Source organism: Bufo gargarizans, chromosome 6 (genome assembly GCF_014858855.1).
Source record: "Bufo gargarizans isolate SCDJY-AF-19 chromosome 6, ASM1485885v1, whole genome shotgun sequence".
NCBI lineage: Eukaryota > Metazoa > Chordata > Amphibia > Anura > Bufonidae > Bufo > Bufo gargarizans.
In genome coordinates this window covers 207,868,034-207,890,902 of record NC_058085.1, presented here as the reverse complement: position 1 = coordinate 207,890,902, position 22,869 = coordinate 207,868,034, and the positions used below count along the sequence as shown (strand labels likewise).

At 45.0% G+C, this 22,869-nt stretch overlaps 1 protein-coding gene across 1 annotated transcript in view; it reads right to left on the bottom strand.

Annotated features, from left to right (window-relative positions):
* Nucleotides 1–22,869, bottom strand: part of LOC122942084 (erlin-1-like) — a 116,355-nt gene that overhangs the window by 26,510 nt on the left and 66,976 nt on the right. Inside the window, exon 2 of the mRNA XM_044299579.1 lies at nucleotides 21,988–22,067. Coding sequence (XP_044155514.1) covers nucleotides 21,988–22,067 — 80 coding nt within the window. The remainder of the gene's footprint in view (nucleotides 1–21,987; nucleotides 22,068–22,869) is intronic.

Here is a 22,869-nt window from a genome sequence, read left to right as displayed (position 1 = left end):
AATAACATTTCCAAAATGATGCCAACATAAAGTAGACATATGGGGAATGTTATGTAATAAATATTTTATGAGGTATCACTTTCTGTTTTAGAAGCAGAGAAATTGAAATTTAGAAAATTGCTCATTTTTAAAAAATTTGGGTGAATTTTGGATTTTTTCATAAATAAAGGCTATATATATTGACTCAAATTCATGACTGTCATGAAGTACAATGTGTCACGAGAAAACAATCTCAGAATGGCTTGGATAAGTAAAAGTGTTCCAAAGCTATTACCACATAAAGTGACGCATGACAGATTTGTAAATTTTAACCTGGACACTGGGGCATCAATGACCTTTGGTCATGAAAGGGTTAATGTGTCCTTGGCAGCTAAAAGCATTTGTGTTGGTCCCATGTTCATATGTGCCTGCATCGCCGAAAAAAGATAAAGTTTTAATATATGCAAATGAGCCTCTAGGAGAAACGGGGGCATTACAGTTACACCTGCAGGCTATGATTTATCTGCAACTGCACTTTGATTGACAGGACCAGGGATAATGAGGAGTTCAATGCCTTTAACCCCTTAAGTACCAAGCCCATTTTTGCTTTTTCCTCCCCACACAGCCACGTTCACATAGCCATATGAGAGCTTTTTTTTTTTTTTGTGGGACAAGATGCATTTTATAACAGCACCATTTCTGCTATTGGAAAAAAAAAAAATCTTTGTGCGGTTAAATTGAAAAAATAAATAAAAAAATTCCACCAAGGTTTTTCGGGTTTTGACATCACAGCGTTCAAGGCATGCTAAAAGTGACATGATGTTCTTATTCTGTAGCTCAATACAAATCCAGCGATACCAAACTTGTGTACATTTTTTTTTAATACTTAAAAAAAAAAAAAAAAAACTTCTTTGCATCACCATTTTCCGACAGCCATAACTTTATATTTTGGTGTACATTTACAGAGCTGTATGAGGGCTCGTTTTTGGCGTAATGAACTGTAATTTTTTTTGGTACCATTTGCGTTACATACAAAGTTTTGATCACTGTTATTCAATTTTTTTGGGGGGAAAGATGACCAAACAAATGGCGAATTGTGTGGTTTTCATTTTTTTCTGTTACGGCATTTACCGGACAGGTATTTAAAAAAAAATATTTTTAATAGCTCAGACATTGTTGGACATGGTGGTACCTAATAGGTTTCTTTTTTTTTTTTTATTGTATATATGTTTTTATATGCAAAATTGGGAAAGGGGGGTGATTTAGAGTTTTAATATTTTATTCTTTTTTACATTTTTTTTTTTTTTTACTATTCACCCCAAGGCTGAGTTCACACGGGCGAGATTTCCGCGCGGGTGCAATGCAGTAGGTGAACGCATTGCACCTGCACTGAATCCTGACCCATTCATTTCAATGGGGCTGTGCACATGAGCATTTTTGTTTCATGCATCACTTCTGCAATGCTTTAAAATCGCAGCATGTTCTATATTCTGCGTTTTTCACGCAGCCCTGGCCCCATAGAAGTGAATGGGGCTGCGTTAATAACGCATTGCATCTGCAAGCAAGTGCGGATGCAATGCGTTTTTCACTGATGGTTGCTAGGAGATGTTGTTTGTAAACCTTCAGTTTTTTATCACGCGCGTGAAAAACGCATCAAAACGCATTGCACCCGCGCGGAAAAAACTGAACAACTAAACGCAATTGCAGCCAAAACTGACTGAACTTGCTTGCAAAATGGTGCGAGTTTAACTGAACGCACCCTGAACGCATCCGGACCTAATCTGTCACGCTCGTGTGAACTCAGCCTAATAGAGCTCTTTCAGGGTGAATAGGATTTTCACAGGCTCCCTGCTGCCCTGTGCTTTCTGCACACGGCAGCAGGGAGCTTACCATGGCAGCCATGGATTGCTTCAGCAGTGTCCAGGTTGCAATGGCAAGTGATTGGAGCCCAGTGATTTCACTGCTGGGGCTCCGATCGGAAGGCAGAGGGAGCCGAATCCCTCTGCCTCCACTCACAGGTGCCGCGATCAGCGTTTATCACGATAACTGAGGGGTCAAATGACAGGGGCAGTTTGAGCGCTGCTCCCTGTCAGTGCGACCGGGTTCCAGCTGTATGATACAGTCAGCACCGATACAGCCATTCTGAGATTGCTTTCTCGTGACGCATTGTACTTCATGACAGTGGTAAATTTGAGTCAACATATTTCACCTTCATTTATAAAAATCCCAAATTTACCAAAATGTTGGAAAAATTCACAATTTTTTCAAATGGAATTTCTCTACTTCTAAGAGATCGTAATACCTCATAAAATGCTGCATTTTAAGACGCACCTAGGTTTTAGAGGAGGACAATAGGAAAAGCTTTTTTTTTTTAATTAGACCTCAAAAAACTTACTTCTCCTAATCTGCACGCAGCAGCTTCCCCTCCTGCTCTTCCTGCCACTGCCTGTGCTGTGAACTGGCGCGCACAGTGAAAGCCAAGCACAGGAACAGGAAGCGGTGAGTACAAATCCTTTATAGCTTCCTGGTCCTCCGGTACTAATAAGCGATTCCATAATGGAAGCGCTCATTAGTATTCACCACACAAGACGCAGGAACATTATTCCCCCCCCCCTCCCCACAACCCCCCTTTGGGGGGAAAAAAAATGTGTCTTATGGATCAAAAAATACATTTTTACACAGTTATCAAATCAACAGTCCCCATACAGTTCAGGTCCATAAATATTGGGCCATCGACACAATTGTAAAATTTTTGGCTCTATACACCAACACAATGGATTTGAAATGAAACGAACAAGATGTGCTTTAACTCCAGATGGTCAGCTTTAATTTGAGGGTATTTACATCCAAATCAGGTGAACGGTGTAGGAATTACAACCGTTTGCATATGTGCCTCCCACTTGTTAAGAAACCAAACGTAATGGGACAATTGGCTTCTCAGCTGTTCCGTGGCCAGGTGTGTTATTCCCTCATTATCCCAATTACAATTTCACTTTTTTTGCAGATTTTTTATGTTTATTTATTTTTTCTTGCAAAACAGCTACGGTTAACAGCAAAATAAACCCCAATATGCATTACTCAGATTCTGCAGACTTCTACAGAAATACCCCATATATGATAGCAAACTGTTGTATGGGAACATAACAGTGGTCAGAAGAAGCGCCATTTGGTTTTTAGAGGCAAATTTTGCTAGAATGGTTTTAGGCACCATTTTGTGTTTAAAGAGACCCTGATATACCCCTACAGTAGAAACCCTAAAAAATAAATAAAAAAAAAGTGGAAACTACACCCCTCAAAGAGTTTATTAAGGGGTGTACTGAGCACTTTGACCCCATATGAGCGTTATGGAATTTAGAAGCATTTGGCTGTGAAAATGAAAAGTTTTATTTCTTCCAATAAAATGTTGCTTTAGTCGCACATTTTTCATTTTCACAATGGGTAACAGGGAAAAACCTGCTGATAATTTGTTTTCGCCTGAATACGGCAACACCCATATGTGGTGGTAAATTGCTGTAGGGGCACATGGCAGGACTCAGAAGGCGCGCGTTATATGGCTTTTGCAGCGCAGATTTTGATTATTGTATTGTAATGCATTGCAGAGGAGATCAGACCCCCAGAAGTTGATTTACATAAAAATAAATAAAAGTTCTAAGTTAAAAAAACAAACAAAAAAACTCCCTTTTCCCATAATTATCTAAAATTGGGGAAAAAAAGAAAAGTAATGGCAATTGTTTGTCACCTTGCTTCACAAAAGGTGTAATACAAAGTGATCAAAAAGTCGTATGTAGCCCAAAATGGTACCAAACAGGCCTTTATCTAATGCTAGTTTCACACTTGCGTTCGGGGTTCTGCTTGTGAGTTCCATTTGAAGGCTCTCACAAGCGGCCCCAAACGGATCCGTACAGCCCCAATGCATTCTGAGTGGATGTGGATCCGCTCAGAATGCAGCAGTATAGCTCAGTTTCGCTCAGCAGGCGGACACCCGAACGCAGCTTGCAGCGTTTTGGTGTCCGCCTCGCCGTGCGGAGCCAAACGGATCCAGATGCAGCTTGCCCCCCTGCCCCCCCCTCAACGGTTTTTTGGGCACAAGCTGTTTTTTTTTGGTGTGCGTACGATGACTGTGGCTGGCACTCAGTGTATCGCACACCCCACCGCTGATCAACTTCGGACGGTTGATCAGCGGTTTTGCATTTTTTTCCCCCTTTTTTTAGTTAGTCTTTTTTTTTCTGTTAGTTTTAGGGATAAGTACGCGAACATCCGTGCCCCCACACACACGCATACTGAATAAAGATTTCCACGCACACTGAATAAAGATTTCCCCGCACACGCAGACACACACTCCCCTATGGCACGCCGGATGTTCTCGGCCGAGGAGGCATACGCCCAGCTTGCCTCCGAGTCAGAGTCCCAGTGAGGACAAGGATGACTCCACTTTCCTGTTGTCATCCGCGTCATCATCTAGCGATGATGATGAGCCCCCAAGGCAGCGGAGACGCCGCCAGGCAGAGCAAGGGGAACGCCATAAAAGAGACCCTGTGGCCCACCCTAGTACGAGCAGCTCTGGTGCTCGTACTAGTTTACTGGCCCACCAGTTAAATCCACTGGAGCCCCCTGCCGGTGAACTTGTCTGGTGTAACCCAGAGCGATTTGAGCCCGTGATTCCTGATTTTGTAGGCCAACCAGGAATCCAGATTTCCACAGTGGGCTTCACTGAATATGACTCTAGTTATTTTTTTCATTGATCAACTGGTAAATCTAATGGTGGAGCAGACGAACCTGTACACCCAACACCCGGGCTCCTTTTTGGCTAGGCCCTGTGGCTGTGGCTGGACGCCGGTTAGTGCAGTGGAGATGATGACATTTTGAGGCCTTGTGCTGAATATAGACCTAGTCAAGAAACCTAGTGTCAAGCTGTCACTACCAGAGCTTTGAGACGTTCTCACAGCTCTGTGTCTCCACCCCTGTGATGATGTCACTTAGAGTTTGGAGGTGTTCTCACTGTTCTGTTTCTCCGCCCCTGTGATGAGGTCTTTACTCCCAGCTGTCTCTCCTGCGTTTGATTTCCCTGCCTTTAAATCACCCCTCCTCCTATTGCAGGGCGTGGATTATATTTCTCTTTTCAGTTGTAGCTCTGCCTTGAGTATCTTCACTTCTTAAGCTACTGGCTCTCTGAGACCTTGCTTAGATTTTAGGGAGCTCAACCGTATCACGATTCGCGATCCCTATCCCCTTCCTCTGATCCCGGACCTCTTCAACCAAATTGTTGGGGCCAAGGTATTTTCCAAATTGGATCTGAGAGGCGCGTACAACCTGGTCAGGGTCAGAGAGGGGGATGAATGGAAAACAGCCTTTAATACCCCTAACGGGCATTTCGAGAATCTCGTTATGCCTTTTGGCTTGATGAATGCTCCGGCCGTCTTTCAGCATTTTGTTAATAGTATTTTCTATCATTTAATGGGGAAATTTGTATTGGTGTATCTTGATGATATTAAGATTTTTTCCCCTGATGTTCAGACCCATCAGGATCATCTTTTTCAGGTCCTGCAGATACTGCGGGAAAATAAACTGTATGCCAAGCTGGAGAAATGTCTTTTTATGGTATCGGAGATTCAATTTCTGGGTTTTCTCCTCTCTGCTTCTGATTTTCGCATGGATCCGGAGAAGGTCCGTGCTGTGCTGGAGTGGGAGCTTCCTGAAAATCAGAAGGCATTGATGCGCTTTCTGGGTTTTGCTAACTACTACAGAAAGTTCATTTTGAATTATTCCTCTATTGTCAAACCCCTTACTGACATGACAAAAAAGGGGACGGATTTTTCCTCTTGGTCGGAGGAGGCGCTTGCAGTCTTTTCTAAGATTAAAGAGAGTTTTGCGTCTGCTCCCATCTTGGTGCATCCCGATGTTTCCTTACCTTTTATTGTTGAGGTGGATGCTTCCGAGGTGGGTGTGGGTGCAGTTTTGTCCCAGGGCCCCTCTCCTGCCAAATGGCGACCTTGTGCCTTTTTCTCTAGAAAACTCTCCCCGGCAGAGAGAAACTATGATGTGGGAGATAGGGAGTTGTTGGCTATCAAGTTGGCTTTCGAGGAATGGCGCCATTGGTTGGAGGGGGCCAGGCACCCTATCACCGTTTTTACCGACCATAAGAATCTGGCGTACTTGGAGTCGGCCAGGCGTATGAATCCGAGACAGGCCAGATGGTCTCTATTCTTCTCCAGATTAAATTTTGTTGTTACTTTCCGCCCTGGGATCAAGAATGTGAAGGCTGATGCTCTCTCTCGCTGTTTTCCGGGAGGAGGAAACTCCGAGGACCGGGTCCCATTTTGGCGGAGGGGGTAGTTGTTTCTGCTCTATATTCCGATTTGGAGGCCGAGGTCCAGGCTGCCCAGTCTGAGGCACCTGCCCGTTGTCCCTCCGGGAAGTTGTTCGTGCCTCCTGAGCTACGTCACAAACTCTTTAAGGAACATCATGATACGGTTCTTGCTGGTCACCCCGGGAGTAGAGCCACGGTAGATCTCATTGCTCGGAGATTTTGGTGGCCGGCTCTTCGTAAGTCTGTGGAGGGTTTTGTGGCGGCTTGTGAGACGTGCGCTCGCGCCAAGGTCCCTCGTTCACGACCTTCAGGTTCCCTTCTCCCGTTACCCATACCTTTCCGTCCTTGGACACACCTGTCCATGGACTTTATCACGGATCTTCCTCGTTCCTCGGGGAAGTCGGTGATCCTGGTGGTCGTGGACCGTTTTAGCAAGATGGCTCATTTCGTCCCTTTCCCTGGTTTACCCAATGCTAAAACGTTGGCGCAAGCTTTTGTCGATCATATTGTTAAATTGCACGGCATTCCCTCTGAGATTGTTTCCGATAGAGGCACGCAGTTTGTGTCCAGGTTCTGGAAGGCTTTCTGTTCTCGCCTGGGGGTTCGGCTGTCCTTCTCTTCTGCTTTTCACCCGCAGTCGAATGGTCAGACTGAGCGCCTCAATCAGAATCTGGAGACATATTTGCGCTGTTTTGTGGCAGAGAACCAGGAGGATTGGTGTTCATTTCTCCCTCTTGCTGAGTTTGCTTTGAACAACCGTCAGGAATCTTCTGATAAGTCACCATTTTTTGGTGCATATGGGTTCCATCCGCAGTTTGGGACATTCTCGGGAGGGGCTCTTTCTGGTTTACCTGAGGAGGAGAGATTTTCCTCGTCTTTGTCTACCATTTGGCAAAAGATTCAGAGTAATCTCAGAAAGATGAGTGAGAAGTATAAGCGTGTGGCTGATGAGAGACGTGTGCCTGGTCCGGACCTGAATGTGGGTGATCTGGTGTGGTTGTCTACAAGAAATATTAAACTGAAGGTTCCCTCCTGGAAATTGGGTCCCAAGTTTATTGGGCCTTATAAAATTTTGTCAGTCATCAATCCTGTTGCCTTCCGCCTTGATCTTCCTCGGGTTTGGAAGATACATAATGTATTTCACAGATCTCTCTTAAAACCATATGTCCAGCCCACGGTACCCTCCTCTTTGCCTCCTCCTCCGATTTTGGTTGATGGCAATCTGGAGTTTTAGGTTTCCAGAATTGTGGACTCTCGCATTGTCCACGGTTCTCTTCAGTACCTCGTTCATTGGAAGGGTTATGGTCCTGAGGAAAGGATGTGGGTTCCGATGTCAGACATTAAAGCCACTCGCCTTATCAGGGCATTTCATAGGGCTCATCCTGGGAAGGTGGGTCCTGGGTGTCCGGAGTCCACCCGTAGAGGGGGGGGGGGGGTACTGTCACTACCAGAGCTTTGAGACATTCTCACAGCTCTGTGTCTCCACCCCTGTGATGATGTCACTTAGAGTTTGGAGGTGTTCTCACTGTTCTGTTTCTCCGCCCCTGTGATGAGGTCTTTACTCCCAGCTGTCTCTCCTGCGTTTGATTTCCCTGCCTTTAAATCACCCCTCCTCCTATTGCAGGGCGTGGATTATATTTCTCTTTTCAGTTGTAGCTCTGCCTTGAGTATCTTCACTTCTTAAGCTACTAGTTCTCTGGACCTGTGTTCTGCTGCTGCAAGCACTCCGGATATTGCCAGCGGCCCTTGGATCCGTCTTCTCTGCGGCTGCAGCTCCATCAGCTAAGTGTGCAGACTTTGTTGTGTACCTGGTGATTTCCTGACTGGATCTGAAGTGGCCACAGTTCCCTCCATATTCTGAGCAGGGCATCGGTGGCCGTGCCCCTTCCACTATTGTAGGGGTTACAGGGCTCATCAGTCTAAGGTACGCGGGCATGCCTCGTTCCACCATTTGGATCCGGGCATGTGCTTTAGCAGCATAGTGAGAGTGTTGAGGGTCTGACAGGGGTCACCCTTTCTCTTCCCTAGTTTGGGTCCGGTCAGTAGCTCTTCTTACTGTGTATACTCTGGTTACCCTTAAACAGCCGTGACACAAGCATTACTGGAGTAGGGACATCCTCTACCAGACCCCATTATTCAGATAATGCAACATGTCTCTTCTCCCCCCCCCATCCCCGAGGTGATCCTGCCCATGACCGCCAGTACAAAATCAGACTGATCATCGATCACTTTGGGGCCAAATTTGTACAGGCCTATGTACCTGGAAGGGAGGTCGCGGTTGAGGAGTCTCTCATTGCGTTCAAGGGGAGACTCATTTTCCGCCAGTATGTTCCCTCATAGCGGGCGCGGTATGGCGTAAAACTGTATAAACTTTGTAAAAGTACCTCAGGGTACACTTACAAGTTTTGTGTGTATGAGGGGCGAGATTCCCGTATTCAACCCCCAGAATGTCCCCCCACTCTGGGTGTTAGCGGGAAACTTGTGTGGGACCTTATGCACCCACTGCTAGATAAGGGTTACCACCTGTACGTGGATAACTTTTAAACTAGTATCCCCTTGTTCCAGTCCCTCGCCGCCAGATCCACGTCCGCTTGTGGGACCGTAGGGAAAAATCAATGCTGCCTCCCTGCCTACACTCTCCAGGTACCTATCCCCAGGGGTTAGGCCCGTGCCCTTACCACTGAAAACCTGTTGCTGGTCAGATATAAGGACAAGAGGGATGTCCTTGTACTGTCCACAATTCATGGTAATGGCATCACCCCTGTCCCTGTGCGAGGTACCGCAGCAACGGTCCTCAAGCCAGATTGTATCGTTGACTACAATAGGCATATGGGAGGAGTTGATCTCTCTGATCAAGTCCTCAAGCCGTATAATGCCATGCGCAAAACCCAGGCATGGTACCAAAAAATTGTGGTCAACTTGGTGAAGGTTGCATTGCACAACTCTTTTGTGCTGTCCCGGAGCGCTGGCAACACATACTGGAAAGAAGGGACGGACCCCAAAAAGGTGCAGAGTGCGTCACAGGAGGGGGATACGGAAGGACACCACTACTCAATGTGACACATGCCCCGATCATGCGGGCCTCTGCATTATTAGTTGCTTCAGGGAGTACCACACTTCCATGGAGTACTAAATTTATATCCCAATTTAGCCACTGACAATCGGATAAAACTGGTTCTCAGACTTGAGACACAAACTAAAAAAAAATATAAAAAAATTAAAAATTATTATTTAGTAAAACGAAAATAAAAAAAAGTACTTATTAGGTATCACCGCGTCCGTAAGAATCTGCTCTATAAAAATACCCCCCAACCCCTCCGATGAACATGGTTAAAAAAAATAAAAATAGCCCCAAAAAACTATCCTCTCATCCCGCAAAAAATGAGCCCCTACATAAGATAATCGGCTAAAAAAATAAATAAAAAAAAATACAATTACTCAGACTCTGTAGATACTAACATTTTTATTTTCTTTCTAAAAAGATAATATAGTGTAAAACATAAATAGTAGTCATATTAGATTTCGCCGCCTCCGTAAGAATCTGCTCTATAAAAATACCCCCCAACCCCTCAGATGAACACTGTAAAAATTAAAAACTGTGCCAAAAAAGCAATTTGTCAAATTTTGTTGATCCGTTTTTTTCCCCACTAACAAACCAAGGGTTAATAGCCAAACAAAACTTAATATTTATTACCCTCATACTGCAGTTTACAGAAACACCCCATATGTGGTCATAAACTGCTGTATGACCAAACGGCAGGGCGCAGAAGGAAAAAAAATGCCGTATGGTTTCTGGAAGGCAGATTTTGATGGCCTTTTTTTTTTTTGGCACCATGTCCCATTTGAAGCCCCCCTGATGCACCCCTAGAGTAAAAAACTCTATAAAAGCGACCCATCTAAGAAACTACACCCCTCAAGGTATTACAAATTGATTTTACAAACGTCGTTAACCCTTTAGGTGTTCCACAAGAGTTATTGGCAAATGGAAATTAAATTTCAGAATTTCTATTTCTGGTAACTAACCTTGCCTCACAAAAATGTAATATAGATAAACCAAAAACCATATGTACCCTAAAAATAGTCCCAACAAAACTGCCACCTTATCCCCTGGTTTCCCAAATGGGGTAACTTTTATGGAGTTTCTACTCTAGGGGTGCATCAGGGGAGCTTCAAATGGGACATGGTGTAAATAAACCAGTCCAGTAAAATCTGCCTTCCAAAAACCACACGCCACACCTTTCCCTCTACGCCCTACTGTGTGCCCGTACAGTAGTTTACGGCCACATAGGGGTGTTTCTGCAAACTACAGAATCGGGGCAATAAATATTGAGTTTTGTTTGGCTGTTAACCCTTGCTTTGTTACTGGAAAAAAAGGATTCAATTTGAAAATTTGCCAAAAAATAAAAATTTTGAAAGTTTATCTCCATTTGCCATTAACTCTTGTGGAACACCTAAAGGGTTAACGACGTTTGTAAAATCAGTTTTGAATAGCTTGATGGGTGTAGTTTCTAGAATGGGGTAATTTTGGGGTGGTTTCTATTATGTAAGCCTCACAAAGTGACTTCAGACCTGAACTGGTCCCTAAAAATTGGGAAGATTTGCTTCTAAATTTCTAAGCCTTGTAACATCCCCAAAATATAAAATATCATTCCCAAAATGATCCAAACATGAAGTAGACATATGTGGAATGTAAAGTAATAACTATTTTTGGATGTATTACTATGTATTATAGAAGTAGATAAATTGAAACTTGGAAATTTGCAATTTTTTACAAATTTTTGCTAAATTTGGTATTTTTTTATAAATAAAAATGCATTTATTTTTTTTACTTCATTTTATCAGTGTCATGAAGTACAATATGTGACAGAAAAACAATCTCAGAATGGCCTGGATAAATCAAAAGAGTTTTAAAGTTATCACCACTTAAAGTGACACTGGTCAGATTTCCAAAAAAATGGCCTGGTCCTTAAGGTGAAAAAAGGCTGTGTCCAAAAGGAGTTATTGCAGTTACTTGAACCTTGAGGCTGGGTTCAGACCTGAGCGTTTTACAGCGCGTTCCTACGTGCTGTAAAACGCTCAACAGGCAAGAACCAATTATTCCCTATGGGAATGGTTCGCACCTGAGCGTTTTACAGCGCGTACGATCGCGCTGTAAAAACGCCTGACGCCCCAAGAAGTACATGAGCTTCTTTGGGGGCGTCTTGTCGCGCGTTCCCGTACATAGACTTCAGCGGGAACGCGCGACAATGGGCGTTCGCTTGTCTCTGTATGCGCGATTGCAAACGCCCGTACAATCGCGCATACAGAGCGCTTCATCGCAAACGCTCAGGTGTGAACCCAGCATGAGGGTACTTGGTCTGAGTCCTTTATCAAAACTTGACTGGAGAAAAGCTAATATAAGGGGTACATCAGTACATCAGGATCCGGGCTTTGATACCATCCCCCGCAAACTCTAAAAAGGCTTTCCAAGTCCTTGAATAGATTTTGGAAGTCATGTCCTTTATACTTAATAAAAGAGTGGAGGGGGGCGGAGCTTGCCGATGGCGGAGTAAGCAGCGTGCTGCCTGAGCTCCTGAACGCCACCGGCCTTTATCAGCCACACATAGCACCCAGAAGCCCGCGGATTCTTTCATGGGTCGCAAGAGAGGCCCATCTTGCACCCCTGCACCCCCACCGCACGATTCGGGGGACATCTCAAGGTTCTTTGGCCCGTCCAGCCAGGCTGAACACTCAAGCTCCGGAGCCGTTTTTTCCAAGATGGCGGAGTCAGCGCGAGAATCCAGCGCATCAACCCCTCTGACCAGAGGGAAAACTGCAGCGCTCAGCTCCCGCTCTCAGGGTGAACATCTTACCGGTGGACCGCCGGTTTCATATGCTGCAGCGGTGAGTCCTACTTCTGGGTCTGCGGCCACCTCGCCGGCATCTAGAAAATCGGAGGCCTCCCCAGGCCTGCAGCTCTCTCAGCAGGGCTCCCCATCTCCGTCAGCTGCGTCCAGCAGGTCGCATACGGCTCACTCCCATGATGATGATTGGGACTGGAAGCTACACCTGAAATCCCTACCCACCACTACAGAGGTTGATGCCTTACTCAGCAGGATGGAGGCTTCCCACAAGCAGGATATGGCGGCCCTGCATCAGGATATCAGACACGTGGGTCAGAGAGTGGAGGATGTAGAGAACAAGCAAGAGCAGATCTTGAATTCTCTGGACTGCCACCGTGAAGTCATTAATGATCACGCTGCTCAATTGCAGGACATTTTAACCCACATTGACGATATTGAGAATCGTAATCGGAGGAACAACCTCCGGATTAGGGGGGTTCCTGAATCTGTGGAAGATCTCTACAACTGGGCGCAGAGCCATTTTACTGCACTGTTAAAGGTGAATCCTGACACAGCCATCGAGATTGATCGGATCCATCGGGCTCTTGGCCCAAAATCAACTGACCTGAAGCGCCCCAGGGACATTATTTGTCGCATACACTTCTTCAAGGAGAAGGAGGCCATCCTCAAAGCAGCCCGGGCTGCGGCTGGTCCCGGTTTGGACCCGAACGCTATCCAGATCCTCCCAGACCTAGCACGCCGCACCCTGCAACTTAGAAAGGCCCTGAAGCCTCTCTTAGCCGTTCTCAGGGACAATGAGATCCTGTATAGATGGGGGTATCCCTTCCAGCTCTCGGCTAGGAGGAATGGGAAATCTGCTTTCTTCAAATCTGTGGAAGACCTGCCCAAGTTCCTGGCTACTCTTGATCTCCCCCCAGTGGAGCTCCCGGACTGGCCCAGACCTCTCCTGGTACCGCCGGTTAGCGGTCGCGAAGAATGGCAGGAGGCGATGCCGAAGCCCCAGAGGCATTCCAGACGTCACCCCGGACCGCCTATTTGAGCTAGATAAGCTACCGCGGGACTTCGAATATTTTCTTACACTTGTTTCAGTGTATAATTTTCATGTTTTAAGGTTTCTTGCTATGTGTTCTACATTATTGATATCCTTATTTGCATGTCGGAGGCTAGTAGGGCAGCTGTCCTGCCCTTGACCTCTCCTCCCCTCGCTAGGGATACCGACACTTGGTGTCGAACGTGACAGTAGTCACTTACTAGCCTACCTCGGAGCCACAGTTTTTGGCTCTCTCGCATAAGAGGGTTTTTTCGTTCTTTTCCCTTTTCTTTTTGTTTTACTGAGTGTTACTTGTTTGTCCTTGTCTTTTCCCTCTTGTTCCGCACCCCTTTGTCATTGTCCCCTGTCACCCTACCCGGGCCCTTAGTGGCGGTTGTGATGACTCCTTTTTCTTTTTGTACGTATAATGCTAGGGGCCTAAACAAGCCAGAAAAACGTAGCCAGATCTTATACCGTTTCCATCGGAAGCGGGTCATGCTTATCATGTTTCAGGAGACTCACTTTAAGCAAGCCTCGGTTCCCAGGTGCGACCGCGGATATTACACGACATGGTTCCATAGCCCAAATCCTGTTAAAAAGGCGGGAGGGGTATCCATAGCCTTTCACAAGTCCTTCCGTCCCACGGTCTTGTCTTCAGACATTGACAGTAGGGGGCGTTATGTGTTCCTCAAATTTTCTGATGGTTCGCGCGTGTTCACAGTTGCTAATGTCTATTTTCCCAACCAGGGGCAGATCCCTTACGGCTCCAAGATCCTTAGGAAGCTGGCTCGCTTTGCAGATGGCTCCTCGATCATTCTGGGCGGCGATCTGAATATGGTGATGGACCCTGCACTGGATTCTTCGTCTGGTAGGTCTGCTATCTCTCCGTCATCGCAGCGTTGCTTTAGGGAGTACTTATCCTCTCTACACCTTGTAGATCTCTGGAGGGTGCTGCATCCGGGAGTCAGGGATTTCAGTTTCCACTCCTTAGCCCATAATAGTTACGCCAGATTGGACCACTTATTTGTCTCCCATTCTTTGCTAGATGCGGATCCACTCAGCTCCATGGATGGTTTCCTTTGGTCTGACCACGCTCCTGTCTATGGCCTCCTTAGGTTTCAACAGGCCCCTTCCCGTCCCTTCACATGGAGACTAAACGATAATCTTCTTAATGACCTGGTGTGTATGACCGAAGTTCGTAAGGCCATCACTGAGTTTGCCAATAACCATCAATCAGACCCCTCCCCTGCGCCGATTAAATGGGAAGCCCTTAAATGTGTGCTCAGAGGGATTTTCATCTCTCATGGAGCTAGGCTTAAGAGGGAAAGGTCCGCAAAACTCTCCTCCCTTTTATTAGAGCTTGACGGGAAAGAGGCCTCTAATAAACTCACCCCCACAGATCAGCTGAAAGCTGACATTTCTCTGCTTCGGCAACAAATACTCCAAATCCTAGATCAAAGAACCCTATGCCTCCGTGATAAGGTCAAATTCGGATTTTTTGAATATGGAGATAAGAGTGGGAAGTGGCTTGCTAGGGCCTTGCATCCCAGACTGCCCCAGACCCAGATTACTTCGCTTAATTCACCCAGTAAGGGTACAATTTACGCTCCTTCCGAAATCTCATCGGAATTCCGTACTTATTATAGCTCACTCTATGACCTGAACGCAGGGAGGGACTCTGCTTCGGTTTCCTTTACTCGAGATGTTAAGGAGTATCTAGACCAATTCGGCCCTGAACACATACCAAGCGTTGACTCTCGGGCTTTAGAGGATGATTTCTCGCCCCCAGAACTAGCAGGAGTGATAAAGGAGCTCAAAAACGGGAAAAGTCCAGGTCCGGATGGCCTGACCCCGCGCTTCTATAAGCTTCTTATAGAAGAGCTATCCCCCCTGCTACTAGATTCTTTCAATTCAATTGCATCGGGTGCCTCTTTCCCCCCCCAGGCTCTACAGGCCCATATAACGGTTATTCCCAAACCTGATAAGGACCCCTCTTATTGCTCTAATTATAGGCCCATTTCTCTCTTAAACGTGGACCTTAAAGTTTATGCTAAATTACTAGCTCTGCGGTTACATCCCCTCATTCCGAAATGTATCCATCAGGAGCAGGTGGGTTTTGTACCAGGCAGGGAAGCGCGTGACAGCACCCTGAAGACTTTGGGCATTATAGCTAGAGCTAGGTCTAGTAGATCTCCTCTGTGCCTGCTTTCAGTGGATGCAGAGAAGGCCTTCGATAGGGTCAATTGGGGATTCCTGGCCTTGACCCTGGAGCATATAGGCCTCGGCGCTAAAATGATTGGGCGTATTATGGCTCTTTACTCCTCTCCCTCAGCCCAGGTACGGGTCAATGGCCTCCTTTCTCCGCCCTTTGCCATTAATAATGGTACACGCCAGGGCTGTCCATTATCCCCCTTCCTTTATATTTTGACCATGGAATCCTTGGCCAACGCTCTGCGTAATAATTCATCTATAAAAGGGGTGGGAATTGGAACGAAAGAGCACAAATTGTCCCTTTTTGCCGATGATTTGCTTCTTTACCTCTCAGAGCCTAGGATAGGCTTGCCTTCGGTCCTTCGGGAATTTGAGAGATTTGGTAGAATTAGTAATTTTAAGGTAAATGTCCAGAAGTCCGAAATCTTGAACATATCATTGCCACATAGAGAACTCACCCACATCAAGGAAGGGTTCGCGTTTAAAGTAGCCCCGGACTCCATTCGCCACCTGGGCATCAACCTGCCCGCAAACCCGAGCCTTCTTTTCCAGTTGAACTATAAACCACTGCTTAGGAAGATAGAGGCCTCTCTCCTGAAGTGGTCCCCCCGTCAGGTTTCTTGGTTCGGTAGGATTAATGCCCTAAAGATGGATGTCTTGCCCAAACTTCTCTATCTGTTCCAGACTGCTCCGTGTAAGATACCCAACAGATTTTTCGCCCAGTTGAGGTCACTGGTCTCTAGATTTATCTGGAGTGGTGCAAGGGCCAGGGTGAGTTACAAGGTTTTGTCCAGAGCAAAGAGCCTGGGGGGAGCGGGCCTGCCAGACTTCCAGGCATATTTCAGGGCCTCCATCTCAAATTGTGTTCTAGACCTTGTACATAAACGTTCTCTGAAGCTTTGGGTAGACATAGAACATACCCTTGAACCACGTTTAGTACCTGGGATATTTTGGCTTCCTGTAGCCGCACAAAATAGTCTCTTACATACCCTGCTCTCCCCTCTACTTCAGACTCTGGTTAAAGTATGGGGCGGATTTGCCTCCAAAATTAAGTTAATCTCTGCTCCAGGCCCTTTGACTCATGTTGTAACTCACCCTGGCCTTCCTCCTCAGATCAGAAATCTGCCATCTTTTCGTGCAGTTCCTCCTCCCCGGATTCTAATTAGGGATATTTTTAATAGCTCGGGTCTCTTACCCCTTAATGACTTGTCACATATATTTCTAAACGCCCCGGGCCGCTGGTTTCATTACTTTCAACTTCGCAGCTTTTTGGGCTCCCTGGCTCCCGGATTGCAGCTGTCAGCCCCATTGACTAATTTTGAGAAGCTCTGTGTTGCCAACACGGGCCCGGATCATGGTATCTCTCTGATATATAGCTTGCTGGGTGCCGGTGGGATGGAGGACCTATCAGTAGCGGAACAGATTGAGAAGTGTTGGGTTTGCCTCTGGTTGGGAGAACGATCTGACATTTTCCCTGTCTGCTTGAGCAATGGAGTCGCTCCCTCTTATTTACTCATAAGTCATCCCTGTCTGTTCGCTTGCAGGAACTGAACTATAAGATTCTCACACGTTGGTATAGGACTCCGGTTAAGTTGCACCAATTTTACCCATCTGTTCCCAACACCTGCTGGCGCTGCCATACAGAGGTTGGTTCCATGCTCCACATTTGGTGGGATTGCCCTGGGGTTGCCCCATTGTGGCAGGATATTTTTGCTCTGTATAATGCTCTTTACCGGTCTTCTATACCTCCGTCCCCTTTGATCGCTTTGCTCTCGATATTCCCAGGCAGGATCCAACATGTCAAAAGAGGTGTGCTTAGAACATTTGTTTTATCAATGAGGCAGATTATTCCACGCCAGTGGAGGTCTTCAGAAAATTTACAGAGAATCACGTGGTTGCGGGCCCTGGATGCCCTGTTCAGAATGGAGGAGATGGAAGCTGAGTCTTGTAATCGTACGCAATCATTTGCGCTGACCTGGGAACCCTGGCGACAGTTCAGAAGTTCAGCCCGCCTCCAAACGTGGTTGGATTCAGGTGATTGCACCTGGCACGCATGATATGTTGCCTAGCTATTCATTCCTCCCCCTTCCCATCCCCCTCCCCCTTTCCTTCCTTGTCTTTGTTCGTCGATGTCTTGTCTTTGTCTGTCCCCCTGTTATTGCTTGTTTAAGGTTTTGGTTTGCCATGCCATGAGCTGCACCTAGTAGCTCCTTGTTCAACCGGCTAATACTGAAGAATTGGTTATATGTCCTTGTCCTCATCTCTGCCATTGCCCACGGCTTGCTATGCCAAGCGTTATTTCTCCCCAACTACTGAGACATTTGATGGGAACATGCTTTTGGTGTTTGACACCTCTGGATCATTTGCACGTGATCAGGGGGAATGGAATGTAATGCTTTATTTGTCCATTTATATGCTGGCACTGTATGTATTTATTGCCCGGCTATAAGTAATGTCTTGGTCTTTCACTGTTATAGCTGTTATGTCTAATTTATTGCTATATTTCTCTATGCAATAAAAAGAGATTCAACACTAAAAGAGTGGAAATCACTGGCTCAGACCCTTTGGTTCTAAGATAAGTTGTTCAGTCTCCAAGCTGTTAGATGTAATTAGGATACGCTTGGACTTGACACTTGCCAAAACTCCCCTGCCGCGAGATCGAATAGGAGAGGAAACCAGGATCTTTTCGGCCAGAAGGGTGCAATCAGTATCAATTGCGCTTTCTCCTCTATTGCTTTCATTAGTACCCTTGAAATTAAGCTGAAAGGTGGAAAGGAGCAAAGTAAGCCTTCTGGCCATGGAGAAGATAGAGCGTCTACCATCAGAGGTTATCCCAAATTGAGAGAGAGAACAGAAATTTTCTACCGATCAGTTTTTTCGGTTCACAAAAAGGTCCTCTATTGGGGTACCCAATTTTTATGATATTTCTTTGAACATGTTGGGATCTAGTGACCATTCTCCTTCTCTCAAAGTTTCTCTGCTGAGGAAATCTGCCACTAAGTTTCCCTGCCTTTCAGATGAACAGCGGTTAATGAAAAAGATTCTTCCTGAAAGTTGCCACGGCGCTTTGCTCTTTGTCCTCCTTGCCCACAATGGTGGAGTTGTCGGACAGAATTACGTGCTGGGATGTTATGTCAACTACAGAGAAAGAAGTACTTTGAGAACTGCCAACTCTTAAGTTGGAGGATGCTGCTGCCATCTTTTGACTCCAGATTCCTTGCACCACTTGATCTTTGGTGTGGTCCCCCCACCCCTGACTGTGGCATCGGTGGTTATAACGACTTGATTTGTATGTCACCAATAAACTCTCTCTGAAGATGCTTTCTGATCTTCCACTAAAAGAGAGACTGTTGAACTTTTAAAGGAATTTTTACTTTTTTGTCTAGTGAGTTCCATCCAAGACTTTTAGAAGAAAGGCCTGTAGCGTTCTTGTGTGGCATTGTGCCCACCTGACTGCTGAAATGGAAGTTAGATGGCCTAGTTGGATCATGATGTTTCTGATGGATATGACCTCGGATTTGCAAAACAGCGAGACTTTTTGGGAGAGGGACATCTGTTTTTCTTGAGGAAGAAAGGACATAAGACTGTGGGAGTTTAGCAGGACTCCCAAAAATATTTTCTCCCAGCTGAGAATTAAGTCTGATATTTTGTTTTGTTTATTAATCAGCCTAACTCCAAAAGATTTTTTTTTGTCCAATCTGTAGATGAACATGGAGATCTTGTAGGAACGGGGCTGCCACCAAAAAGTCGTCCAGGTATGGAATAATAAAGATGCCCAGTAAATGTATAAAACTTGTCACCTCAGCCACAATCTTTGAGAAGATTCTTGGGGCTGAGGATAACCTGAAGGGAAGGGCTTTGAATTGGAAGGGTCGCTTCTGACCCCGCAGAAATATCACAATTATGAGAAATTTCTAAAAGTCTTTGTGGATGAGCACATGGTAATATGCATTGGAGAGATCCAGGGTTACAATCTAATAGTCACGAGTAAAAAAGATTTACTGAAGACCCGATTGTCTCCATTTTGAATGTTATCTTTTTGTTTACCCTCTTTAGATTTATTATTAACCTGTAAGATTTGTTTGGTTTCTGGACTAAAAAGATGGGAGAATAAAATCCTTCTCCTTCCTGATCTTTTGGAACCGGGATTAGAACTCACTTTTGCAGAAGAGAATGTATTTCCGATTCTAGAATCAACAGTTTTTCCCTGTGAAGTAAAGGTTTGTTGTATGTGTAAGGATTTGGAGGAGGAGTGGTGAATTCCAGTTTGTAACCTTCCCTTATAGTACTTAGTACCCAAGGGGAAGTGGAAATATTTTCCAGACCGAGGTGAACATTCTTAATCTGCCTCCTACCTGAGATTTGTCGCCATTGTGAAGGCTTTGAGGAACTTTCCGGAGTAAACAGAAAACCCTCTCTCTTTTCCTCTAGAGGGCTGACATCTTCCCGAACACTCTTTTCTTTTGTCTGGCCTGGTTCTCCTTTGGTTTCGAAAGGAATGCCTTTGCTGATAAACTCTAGAGTCTGAACGAAAGCCATTTAATCTTATCCGATGCCTTGTCCAGAACATCATCTAATACTGGACCGAACAGCTCATCTACTTTACGAGGCATGGAACATAACCGATTTTTGGAGCTAGCATCCCTAGACCACGACCTGAGCCATATTGCTCTACAGATGGCATTTGAGAATGCTGAAGATCTGGCAGAGAGTTTTACAAGATCCGCAAAGGCGTCAGACAGGAAATTTGAGGCCTGCTTCAGTATGGGTATAGAGGCTAGGATTTCTTCTCTGGGGGTACCCGTCACCAAGTGTTCTTTCAACTTAGATAGCCAGACAAATAACGATCTGGAAGTGCAAGCAGCCACTATACTGGGTCTTAGCATAGCAGTGTTTGTCTCCCATGCCCGTTTAAGAAGACCCTCACATTTTTTTTATCCATTGGCTCCTTTAAGAGACTCATGTCCTCAAAAGGGAGAGAAGTTTTCTTAGATAATCTTGTGAGTAGGGTTGTTGATACCAAAATTTTGATTTGGTTTCGATATATCATAAAAAGTATTGCGATACTCGATACCATGCGAAAAAAATATAACAACAAAAAAGTTGCGAGCATTCCGCATTTTATGGAACGTCCGGCCCATAATAGAACAGTCTGATCCTATTTTTGGGGGACAAGGTGAAAGAAAAAAAAATATAGTGAATCTCGCAGTCTTTATTTTTTTTTTTCTGTTACAGCGTTCACCGCATAGGACTTTAAAAAAAAAATATTTTAATAGTTCGGACTTTTCGGATGTGGCGATATATTATGTTTATTTATGGTTTATATATTATATATGTAAAATTGGGAAAGGGGGTGATTTATACTTAATATTTTGGTGTTTTTTTGTTTTGTTTACTTTTTATTTAATAACTATCCCCCCTTAGGGGCTAGAAACTGATCTTTTAATCCCTTGTCCTTTTCACTCTAACAGAGCTCTATTAGGGTGAATAAGACTTCACACTCTCCCTGCTGCCCTGTGCTTTGTGCACAGCAGCAGATAGCTTACCATGGCATCCAGGGCTTCAGTAGCATCCTGGCTGCCATGGTAACCAATCGTAGCCCCAGGATTACACTGCTGGGGCTCCAATCAGAAGCTGCCACTGCACCACCAATGAGGAAGAGGGGAGGGGATCCTGTGGCAACTGCCACCAATGATTTTAATACTGGTGGGTTGAGGGGGCGCACTGCACCACCAATGATTTTAATACTGGGGAGGAGGGGGCAGGGCACACTGCGCCACCAATGCTAATTAACATTTAATACAGGAAAGAGGTGTGGCAGCTGAGGGGTTAACTGCCACTGATCTCAGCTCCCCGCCTCCTGTATCTGTATTAAACGTTTTACTCTCATTGGTGGCGCAGTGAGCCCGCCCCTCTCTCCTCATTGGTGGCAGCGGCAGCGGCAGCAGCAGCACAGAGGGAGAGAGTGTTTCCTTCTCCGCTGTGCTGCTCAGGAGAACACTGAGCGCGCTGAGAGCAGCGCACTCCATGTTTTCTGATACTAGGCTGAGCAATAGCAAAGCCTAGTATCAGAAAAAGGCAAATCCTGGTATTGAGGTCAATACCAGACAAAAAATTTGATACCCGAAACAACCCTATTTGGGAGTTATCCGAAAGGGCTGAATCTGACTCTGCAAAGGGATATTTCCTCTTGAAGGTGTTTGGAATCATATTTCGCTTTTCAGGATCTTTCCATTCTTTAGCAATTAACATTTTGATATTATTATGGACAGGAAAAAAACTCTTTTTCCTTTCACCCCATCCTTGAAACATTTGGTCTTGAATAGATCGAGACTCTTTTACGTCCTCAATCTTCATATTAGCTCTTATGGTCTTTAATAATTTTTCTGCATTCTCTGGAAGACACAGAGGTTTCCCAGAACAGTCTTCTGCGGATTCTGAATTGGAATCTGAAAAAAACTTTACCATCATCAGAATCTGGTTCTCCCAGAAAATCGGACACCTGAGATTTATGTGAGGTTTAAGGGTGATCTAATAGTCAGATATGTTATTTCTCATGTACACACAGCTTACTCTGAAAATTCATCTGAAACCATAGGTATGCTTTAATGCCTCACCTTATTAGATTCTGCAAGCTTGTAAGCAGCATAATATTCAGCATCCGCTTTTCCTCTCTCTCTAGCAAGAAAAGCAGAATCTAGGACACAAAAATAATAAAAATTAACAACGGGCTACTTTCAATGTTCAGCTCATGATAATTATACATTATGGATTGGGACAGTCAAAAAGATGAAAAAAAGACCATTAAGTTTCTATGCCTACTCTCTGTATTTACATAAGACATGTAATATTTAAATGAGCAGTACGGTGTCACTGTCTACACTGTCTACATTCAGCATGACCTATGTTCTTTGTACCATACATTATGCACCATAGCCATGGCGGTTTGACCATTTCTTTGATCTCCACTCAACCTCTACCATTATTTACTCATCTGGTCTGCACCTATGGGTTGGTCATTGTACCATACATCAGTAGTTGTTTTTCCCATATCCGCAGTAACCTTATTGATAGATTATTATATGTTGTGACCAGTGTGTCCATCCAGGATGGCGCTCGTTTTCTTTTCCCCTGCTCCCTTACCCTATTCTTGGCATTCATTATGTGTATTTTTATCATGAATTTAATAAAAGCGTATATTTTTCTAACCAATGGTACTCTAAGCTCTTTCCTTCTGCTTTCCGCCATCTCAGGGTGTTGCAGGGATAGTTTAACAGTATAGTTCAGCAGACTGAATTTATAGACTGAAGTCAGGCTATATCAGTAGAAAGGGATAGCATAAGGGCAGTGTTCCGTGTATGTGTTTTACAGTGAGGGCAACTTCTGGAAAGTGGAAAGTCTGCAATTGTGGCTTTTTTGGTAAAAAAAAAAAAAAAAGTTAACATTTTGTTACCATTTTAAATTGTGTGGTTCAGCACATACCAATGTATTTACAGAAA